Here is a 10064-nt window from a genome sequence, read left to right on the forward strand (position 1 = left end):
TTTACTGCAATGAATGTGGAGCAGAGCAAAAGAATCAGCGAAAAGAAACCGAAGAACTTGGTTGCCATGTTGGGATTCGACAATTGAAAAACAGGGAGAGAGAGAGAGAGAGAGAGAGAGAGAGAGAGAGAGAGAGAGAGAGAGAGAGAATAGGGGGGTGGTTGGGACTCCTCATGGTGGTTGTGGTGGCATGAGAACATAGAGGCTGTCGGGTTTCCAGATTGTTTTTTTAACATTTTGTTATTTTAATTCATATTTGTTTGCTTTGTAAACAGAACTTAATAATTTTTAAAATTTTAAATGAATTTTTCAACAACAATTTAATGAAATGGACAACATTAACTAACGGAGTAAAACACAAAGATTAAATTAATCAAATTAAAAACACAAGGACTAAATTTACTAATTGACTAAAACACAAGAACCATTTTAACATTTAAACCTATATATATAGATTATGCGCATATTTCGCCGATCACGTTATAAAAGCACTTTGGCCCACGCATTAAGTTTTGCAAGAGAAAAACAAAGGAAGTAGGCACAACGATGTGACAATATAAGACATCAGCAGCAACAGACAATGTCAAGTGTTGTTGTTGCTCAGTGCCATCCGACGCATGCAACAATGCTAATATTTTAAACTAATTGCCTTTATGGGGCGGCGCGGTTGACGCCCATCTTCTTTGACGTTGTAAATGAAGGTCAATCTTCATCATAAAAGAGTCAAGTGTTTTAATTCAATTCATCAACGCCGTTCAAAAAACATTTACAAAGGCTCAAAGTCAACAGCTGGATAGAAGCTTTTGTTTGGCAACCAAATTCTCAATACCAATAGGGTTCAGGGTTTTTTTTGTTTATGTCGTTGCGCGTTAAATTTTTATTGCATGTTCAAGTATATATGTTTATGGTTGCTTATTTAGGGATTTTAATCAATTTTTGGGTTGTACATATTCTCTCAAGATCAATTTAACTTCTTGTTGTGTTTGGTTACTGGAGAAGTTGTATCCATATTCGACATTTTAGTTGCTTTGTACTTATTTTTGTTTATCTTATTAATAAAATACTATCGCTCTTTTATCCCAAAAAAAGTAATAAGGTTGTTTGAATGATACAATTGTCAATTTTGATACATGCTATAGACAAAAAAATTAATGGAATTTTACGGAAGGATGAAATTGGAGCACGTGCTGGACGACATAAATTAAAAAATTAAGTTGGAGGACTAAAATAAAAACCGGATACAAGACCAAGAAATCCCTAATGGCATTTGCATACAAATCGTTGAACTCCAAAACGGATTAAACTTTTGCTATGAAATTGTATTATGCAGGGAGTGGGGGCAATCCTCTTTATTAGTTTCACATTTTTTCTGGGGTTGGTAGACGAATATTCTTTCTTATATTAAAAACAAATGACAAATTGAGATAATAACTATAATCATTTTTCAAAGGAGGAAATGCATTTACCGCTTTGTAATAATCTATGCAAAGTTTCCCTCATAGTTTTTTTTTTTTTTTTCCTTTTCTTATCTATTTTTATCTGTACTAGAAAGAGAATCCTCCCCATCAATCTTGATATAGAAAATGTAAAGGATAGTCTTATTACATTTTTGTTTGACAGTTGCACTCAATTTTTTTGTCAATAAAATTTATTGTTTATACTCATTTCAATTTGTAAAAACAATTACCAACTAGCCTTAACTAAGGTTATGGTAGACTAACCACGAAGCATGCGACTAGCACATGGATTATTTAATCGACTTATGACATCACTCTCACATAGATGATGACAAGAACGATATATATTTATGATAAGATTTGACACTTTTAATGTGACTAGCTCCATTATAATAGTGTAGCTTTGTTATGGATGTATTCGACGGTTATAAAAAATAGTTTGTAAATATCTCATATTAAGTGCCATAATAATCATAACCCACTTTTAAACATTGAAACGAGAAAAAAGCGTGTTGATTTTCAGTTGGCTACCCCTCCACTGTAAAATAAAGACAAAGAGAAAATTCCACTTTTCCCTTTTGTTTTTTGTTTTTTAATTTTTATATCCCGCCCTTAACAAACCATATAAAGCCTCCTTGTCGCTATGTAATAAGATAGGCCAGGCAGCAAGGCTCCGCCATTTCCATAAGCCTCTCTTTGACTCTCCAACTCTCAAACTCCCTCCATTTTCTTCTTCTTCTTCTTCCACGACCTCAAAAATGCCTGGCTGCTTTAGCTTGACAGCGTCGCGCGACCGCTGCTTCCGCTACTCCTTCTCATCGCACGGCCTAAAATCCACCACCACCGATTTGGGCGAAGGCACAATCATGCACTGCTGGGTCCCCAAATCCCACTCCCAATCCAAGCCTACGCTGCTCCTCATCCACGGGATCGGCGCCAACGCAATGTGGCAGTGGCATGAGTTCGTCGCCCCTCTAGCCTCCCGCTTCAACCTCTACATCCCGGACCTTATCTTCTTCGGCGACTCCTTCTCGACCCGACCCGACCGCTCCGAGACTTTTCAGGCCCAGTGCGTCGTGGGCCTCCTGGAGGCCCACGGGGTGAAGAAAATGAGCGTCGCTGGGATTAGCTATGGTGGGTTTGTGGCCTACAGCATGGCGGCGCAGTTTGGGGAGCGGATAGAGAGGCTTGTGTTATGCTGCGCCGGGGTGTGTACGGAGGAGAAGGATATGGAGAAGGGGATGTTTCAGGTGAGGAGTGTGGAGGAGGCTGTGAGTATTTTGCTGCCTCAGAGGCCTCAGCAGGTTAGGCAGCTGCTGAAGATCTCTTTTCACAAGCCTGCTAAGAATGTGCCCTCTTGTTTTCTCAATGATTTTATTGAGGTAAGCAAAACTTTCTGAACCCTCCTTTTTTTTCTCTGAGAATGAAATTGCATGTGTCTCTATGTGTGTTTTGGGGTGTTTAATTTGTTGGGTTTAATTCAAAAGAGCAAATTGGCATCTTAAAAAAAACAAAGTTTCTTTCTTTCTTGCCTAATGCAAGTTAATATAGTTGATGCATTGTACGAACATACATTTCAGTACCATATGTATCTGGTTTGAATATTCACAGAGTATCTGGGTCATACATGAATCATAGCCAAATCAATTGTCAATTGGCTGATTCGTACTCATAAGAAACAAGATAAAATGATGCTTCAAAACTGTGAAACTAGCATCTAATCAGTCACGGGAAGTGATATTTGTGTTTGGTGGAACACAACAAAACCCGTTTTGGTCCTGTTTGTAGGATGAAGATGGTAAATTCAGATTGACTCATGCACATAATAACTTTCATCTCTTTTGCCAATAATTTCTTTTTTGCGCTATCAGATTGCATCTCTTTTGGACTATGTTTTGCCTCACATAAAGACAGAGCTTTCCTCTGTTATTCAGGGATATGTGTCAATCCCAAGTGTCAATGGGAAAATCTTTAGGCTGCCAAAGACTACAGTTCATGGTCATAAAGTGCTCAAAATATTGTTTGTTTACCGTTGATTCTGTAATGCAGCGGCAAGTGGTGCAAGTCCTGTTTGTTCATATTAAATAAAGATGTTGTTCAATATTTCTCATTTCCCAATATTACGGGCGATATAGTAATTTCACCTGAAACTTGTCTTATGAGTTTCGGTTGACTGGCAGGTGATGTGCACAGAACACCTTCAAGAGAGGAAAGGATTGATTCAAGCATTGCACAAGGACAGAAAATTGTCTGATCTTCCCAAGATATCCCACGTAATTTTCTAACATGTTTTGAATTTGGGGGCATTGTGTTTATCTTTTTGGTTTTGTGGAGTACTTAAAGGCAGAATTTCTTCTTGATGCAGCCTACACTAATCATCTGGGGAGAGCATGACCTGGTATTCCCACTGGAATTGGCGCACCGATTAAAAAGGTAAATCGGGTGGGTTTAATTATTTCTATAACATTATTTGTGTGTTATTTCTATAGAACATTATGATTAAGACAAACCAAAATCATGTCCATGTTTACTTTTTGGCCGGTTTAAGTTGACTTCGGCAAACATTGGAATTCATCCAGTGGGAAGACCACTTCTAAACATAATTGCATGGGTCTATCTTCTATGCATCAATTTTTTTCGAAAGTTTGGTCTTACTGTTCTTCCTCTGTTGCAGGCAAATAGGTGAGAGTTCACAACTAGTGATCTTAAAGAATGCAGGACATGCCATAAATGTAGAGAAACCGAAAGAGATGTACAAGCACATGAAGTCTTTCCTCATTGATCCTCTTCCTCCACCTAAACAAGAAAGCCGCAGCAACGGCCGCAAGGTGGATTGAAATTTGAAGAGAAGGTGAAGAGCAATCAAGATGACTAGATAAGTAACTGGTTTTCATTTAAAACCTACAATATGAGATATGCTGGTGCGTATTGTGGATTATGTGGTCATTTTGTATATTTATAAGACGAAAAGGTGTATATCAGCGCAGTAGAACTGGATTACGCAGATGTTTCTTTTAATGATTTCATGAAAATATCATGAGGGAAATGTTTTCTTACTAGATCTTCGGTGACATAGGATACTTGTATTGCTAGACTATGAATCTAGACCATTGGATCATATTAATTCTTACATGAATGCTTGCGACATAAGCAACTATTTGGCAACGTAATAAGGGGTAATAAAGACTATGCTCTTAGGTTCCATTTTGGATTTGACTAGAAAAAACCTAGAAAACATTGGATTCAATTTATTTCAAATAACTAGATGTAAAACATTTGTAATGGATTTAAAATGACTATATGTAACGACTCATTTGAAATCTATTTATTTTCTTCATTTTCTTATTCAAATCTTAACATAGATGAATGGATTGTAGTACAAACAATTAAATCCTAGATTTGACATTACTCCATCCAAGCAAAGATATGATTTCACTTGTCTAGGAAGCTTTAAAAGTTAAACTCATGTTAGTGCTTTTAAAAAGTAAAAACTATGTTGGTGTCCATGAAAAAAAAAAAAAAAAGCCAGTAGCATCATGAGTTTAGCGTTCTTATAATTTGCAATAAACACAATAAATTCAATTAAACCACCCAAACTTCCCAACCAAAATCATATGGTCAACGGGGTCTAATCCAATAAAAAAAGATATTGAATTTGACTTGCATACCAGAGGTCTCAGGTTCCCCTACATGGCATCTTAATTGTGTGTGTGTGATAAACGCCTATCAAATTAGTTTAGACAATCATTGTACTTAAAAAACGCATATCAATTGATCCGATCCTTGAATGTACCTGAGGCTGAGGTTAATTTAATTGGATGGTTAAGGTTTCCAAGTGGAGCATCACATCCTATATGTGAGGAAGATGCTGATGCATTGCTCACCTTTATTCCTCTTCCTTTTCAATTTGACTGTTTTATTATTCTAATTTTTTTTCTTCACATAGTCACATAAATATTTTTTGGGGTCCAATTACAATTCAAAAAAGATCAAAACAAGAGTAGGAGATTTCCCAAAAAACCACGAGCGCGAACCACATTTTCCCTGCAAAATTGAAAAGATGACGAAAAAATCAGCACTAAAGTTTAGTTCCCCATTTTCTAATTCTGTAGCTTCCACCTTAAGGCCTAAGCTATCTCTTCTTTTTGCTCACGCAATAAAGTTGTCTTTATCCTCCAATACAAATCCCATCCCAAACAAACACACAAAGTTATGCAAAAACTGGACTGCACTTTCCACTAAAGCTCAAGAGCATCCGGTGCGCATTTTATGACAACGAGGCATCAACATTTAAAAATGATTATCTAACCAAAATGAAAACATTTTTTTTTTTTTCATCTTTAATAATTTAAATTAAAAAAAGAAGAAGAAATATATCGAAGAAGAAGAAGAACTTACAAGCAGGTAGTAAATTAGAGGCAGAGCCCCAAAACAGTTCCTGATCTGGACTGAAATTATTGTTGCAATCCGAGGAGGTGTTGTAGCCATTCTTACACCCGCAGAGAAACGAATGATCATCAACACTATACCCACAAACCCCATCACTCATCTCACAGCTCTTGCACTTGGTGTCCACAATGCCACTATCCAAATCACCATGGCTATACTTTAACGCCACCCCATACTCCCACCGGGAGGGGTCCGTCGGGTAGTCTCCAAGGGACACCACGGAGGTATACCCGGCGCACTTCAGCCCGCAGAGGTCCAGCTCACCCTTGCTATCAAGATTGCCGGGTGAATACACACAGCAAGTGTTGGTAGGGGGGAACAAAGGAAGGCCAAGACCAACCACAGAAGGGCACGTGTAGATAGAAGCACAGAGGTTAGAGTAGGAAGGATCACAGACCGGGATGCCGGAGGAGTCTCCGAGGGTGAGAGAAGAGGTGGGGGGTGGGCAGGACAAGAGGATGAAAGTTGATCGGCCGAGCTGAAAAGGGCTGGCCCAGTCGAGGCCGAAGTTGGATGGGGAGGGTTGCATGGAGGAGCAGGAGGACATGGAGGGCGGGGTTAGGGTTAGGGTTTGGGTGGAGTAGGAAATGGAAGTGATTGGGTATGAGGCTGTGTGGGTGGTGAGGAGGAGCTGCTGCTGCTGCTTTTGGTCCTTGTTGGTAATTTCGCAGGCTATGTAGGGTTGGAAAGTTGGGGAGCCACAGCCAGCGCCTGTGCCAAAGGGATATTTGAGTTTAAGGGAACCACATGTGGTTTGGCATGCAGGAGGTTTTTGGGCTATGGTGAAGCAGAGGAGGTTGAAGAAGATGATGCATAAAAGAGCTGGTAGGAGTGTTTTTTGTTCCATTGTTGGGATTCTCTTGGCTTCTTTGTCTAATATATGATGATATTATGATCTTATCCAAGAGAAGCAAGAGATGTGTATTTGTGCTTGCTGGGTATAGGAGGAGAGACAGGGGAACAGATGTAAGTAGGCAGTGGGCAATCAGATAAATTTACTTCTTTTATATATATATATATATATATAAACGATATGCTAAATTTATCTAACTTATAGAAGAAGAGACTCGAATTTGAGTGTAAAGGGACGAACTCACTTTTCCCCACATCGCCCAAAAGAAAAGTGTAGAAGAACTGATACAAATAAAAAAGAACCCAAAAAAAAAAAGGAACAAAAGTGTAGAGGAAGAAAGCAAGAATCATTAAAGATTTGCATAATACAAAGGTACTAAAATTGATAACCAAAAAAATACCATCCGACCTGCCGGATTCGAACCAGCGACCTAAGGATATCTACCAGGTAACCCCACTACAGTCCTCCGCTCTACCAACTGAGCTAAGGTCGGTTGCTTGTTCATCCTGGTAGTAAATAATATTTATACCTTATAGATGTGAAAATAATTCAAAAAATCCCTTAAAATGTCCGAAATTTTGAGTCAGCCCTCTAAAATTGGCGCCATTCCGTATTGCCAAATTGTTTATTACCTTATATAGATGGAAAAAAAAAAAAAAAAAAAAATTCTTAGTGAGGCTCACTACTACATTTTACACTTTGCGCGACGAAGAGAATTTCGTCGCATAAAATACATTGTAGTCGCACAAATTTTAACGCGACAAAAACTTCATCGCCCAGAATCCGTCGCGCAAAGATTGTGAAGAAAAACTTTGCGCGACGAAACACATTGGTCGCGCAAAGGTTTGCGCGACGAAAAATATTCGTCGCGCAAAGTTTTGCGCGACAAAAAACATTGGTCGTGCAAAGTCTCAAAAAAATTTAAAAAATAAAAAATTCACGCGTTCCATTTTTGGTACCCGCCCACATTTTTAGAGTTTTGCGCGACGAATACTAACGTCCGCAAATATTTGAGCGGCGAAATATTTTTTGTGTTTTAAATTTTTTTTAATTAAAATAAACTAATTTAATAGTTTGCGCTACAAAATATTTTGTCGCGCAAGGTTTTTGACTTTTTTTTATTATTTCTTTAATATTAATTTATTCAAATTTTTACTTTTTAAATATAATTTAATTGTATGATTTTTTTTTAAATCACTTTAATTTAAATTGATATTAATTTAATTATAGTAATTTTTTCAAATTTTTACTTTTTAAATTTAATTTAATTCTAAGATTTTTCTTAATTATTTTAATTTAAATTGACATATTCAAAATAAAATTACATATGAAAAATAGTGATCAAATTATCCAATAAATATTTATATATATATAATATTCAAAATGTACACATGAATTAACAAATTACAATAATAAAATCCTAATACAAGCATATTGTGGTGGTAATGGTGGATAATATGTTTTGATAGCTTCCTAATCCTCAACTTTAGCCATCAAAGTCTCGATGATTACCTACAAAAAAACAAATATGGTCAAATAACAACAACAACAACAAAAAAGAATGCATAATCTCCCCTAAAATTGTTATACCACAAATCCAACCCAAACTCCAATCTCTCCCCTTTACTCAACCCCAAACCCCACACAAACTCAAAACTAACTCAAAAAACACATATTAATGAAAAAAATTTAAAATTTGGAGAGAATATACCTTTTGGCAAGATTGAGAGTGAGTGAGAATGAGAGGGAGAAGTGAGAGAATTAGATAAGATAGTGATAGAGAGATGAGAGAGTGAGAGATAGTGAAAAGATAGATGAGAGAGTGAGTGAGAGTGAGAGATAGTGAAGAGAGAGATGAGAGATTAAGTGAGAGGAGAGAGAGTGAGAGAAAGGGTGGGATTTGGGGAGAGGGAAAGAGAGAGGAGAGGTAAGAGTAGAGAAAGAAATTGAGAAAATGGTGGAGGAGTTATTTTGGTTTTTAAAATCGTATCACTTTGCGCGACGAAAATACTGTTGGTCGCGCAAAGTTTTGCGCGACGAAACATATTGGTCTCGCAAAGTTTTGCGCGACGAATATAGAAATATTGGTCGTGCAAAGTCTAAAAATTATTTTTTGAAAAAAAAAATTCCCGCATCCCATGTTTGGTACCCGCCAAAATTTTTAAATTTTTGTGCGACGAAAAATACATATTGGTCGCGCAAAGTCTAAAACAATTATATAAAAAAATTCCTGCGTCCCATTTTTGGTACCCGCCCAAATTTTTGCGCGACGAAAAATATATATTGGTCGCGCAAAGTTTTACGTGACAAAACATATTGGTCTCGCAAATTTTTGCTCGACGAATATATGAGTATTGGTCGCGCAAAGTCTAAAAAAATTCCCGCATCCCATTTTTGGTACCCGCCAAAATTTTTAACTTGTTGCGCGACGAAAAATACAAATTGGTCGCGCAAAGTCTAAAACAATTATATAAAAAAATTCCCGCGTCCCATTTTTGGTACCCGCCCAAATTTTTGCGCGACGAAAAATATATATTGGTCGCGCAAAGTTTTGCGCGACGAAACATATTGGTCTCGCAAAGTTTTTTTTTTAAATTTTAAAAACCCGCGTCCCATTTTTGGTACTCGCCCAAATTTTTTGAGTTTTGCACGACGAACTGTTGGTCGCGCAAACTTTTGAGAGACGAAAAATTGGTTCGTAGCACAATATTTATAAAAATAATTGTTATGAATAATAAAAATAAAAATATTTTATTTTATGATTTAAAATATAATTAAGGTGAAAGCTACTTAATAAATGTATATACTATTCAATTTCTTAAGTGTTATATGTACAAAATAAATAAATATAAAGCTACTTAATAAATAAATATATATATACACACACACACACACACACACACACACACACACTTCAACGATCTAACCATAAGACTTGTTTGTATATACTTCAAGATCGTATACCCCAAAAATCACAAAAAACAAACATTCAGAGATCTAGTAAAGGGACAAAACTTTTCGATAGTTATAAATGAAAAATCACGATTTAACGGTTATTTTAACTCCGATTTTGATGATTTTTTTACAGCTACACTCCTTGTGACAGGACCCGCCCCGGAATTTCCCGGAAACCAGAGCGGAACCCGTCTTTGTTCCGACATCATCCCGATGCCGGGCCCACTAAATTAAAACTCGAGACTTTCTACCAAAATTTTGGCAGAGTCTCCCCTGTTAAAAGCAATCCCAACAAAAATTTACTCAACCTGCAACACACAGTAATAAAAATAGTCCCAACCAACAGCATG

General features: G+C 37.0%; 2 protein-coding genes and 1 non-coding gene across 3 annotated transcripts; 1 reads left to right on the top strand and 2 right to left on the bottom strand.

The window, feature by feature from the left end:
• Positions 1-2118: 2118 nt before the first annotated feature.
• On the top strand, positions 2119-4622 carry LOC117632295 (monoacylglycerol lipase abhd6-A-like). The gene is made up of 4 exons (XM_034365733.1): positions 2119-2839; positions 3638-3730; positions 3823-3890; positions 4132-4622. The coding sequence occupies exons 1-4, from the start codon at positions 2216-2218 to the stop codon at positions 4292-4294; spliced, it is 948 nt and encodes a 315-aa protein (XP_034221624.1). The 5' UTR covers positions 2119-2215; the 3' UTR covers positions 4295-4622.
• A 730-nt stretch (positions 4623-5352) lies between these two features.
• On the bottom strand, positions 5353-6881 carry LOC117632293. Its single transcript, XM_034365732.1, has 2 exons — positions 5856-6881; positions 5353-5501 (listed from the first exon to the last, which is right to left on the bottom strand). The coding sequence occupies exons 1-2, from the start codon at positions 6751-6753 to the stop codon at positions 5437-5439; spliced, it is 963 nt and encodes a 320-aa protein (XP_034221623.1). The 5' UTR covers positions 6754-6881; the 3' UTR covers positions 5353-5436.
• A 280-nt stretch (positions 6882-7161) lies between these two features.
• On the bottom strand, positions 7162-7252 carry TRNAY-GUA. The gene is given in 2 exon segments: positions 7162-7197; positions 7216-7252. It is a non-coding gene; the product is annotated as a tRNA-Tyr (tRNA).
• Positions 7253-10064: the final 2812 nt, after the last annotated feature.

Source organism: Prunus dulcis, chromosome 6 (assembly GCF_902201215.1).
Source record: "Prunus dulcis chromosome 6, ALMONDv2, whole genome shotgun sequence".
Lineage (NCBI taxonomy): Eukaryota > Viridiplantae > Streptophyta > Magnoliopsida > Rosales > Rosaceae > Prunus > Prunus dulcis.

Bases quoted from the DNA above. Each gene is read 5' to 3' on its own strand.
- LOC117632295 (XM_034365733.1), top strand. From the start codon at position 2,216: ATGCCTGGCTGCTTTAGCTTGACAGCGTCGCGCGACCGCTGCTTCCGC. The intron at 2,840-3,637 runs GTAAGCAAAACT...GTTGACTGGCAG, and splicing joins TTCTCAATGATTTTATTGAG to GTGATGTGCACAGAACACCT. The intron at 3,731-3,822 runs GTAATTTTCTAA...TTCTTGATGCAG, and splicing joins ATCTTCCCAAGATATCCCAC to CCTACACTAATCATCTGGGG.
- LOC117632293 (XM_034365732.1), bottom strand. From the start codon at position 6,753: ATGGAACAAAAAACACTCCTACCAGCTCTTTTATGCATCATCTTCTTC. The intron at 5,502-5,855 runs GTAAGTTCTTCT...TCAATTTTGCAG, and splicing joins CTCTAATTTACTACCTGCTT to GGAAAATGTGGTTCGCGCTC.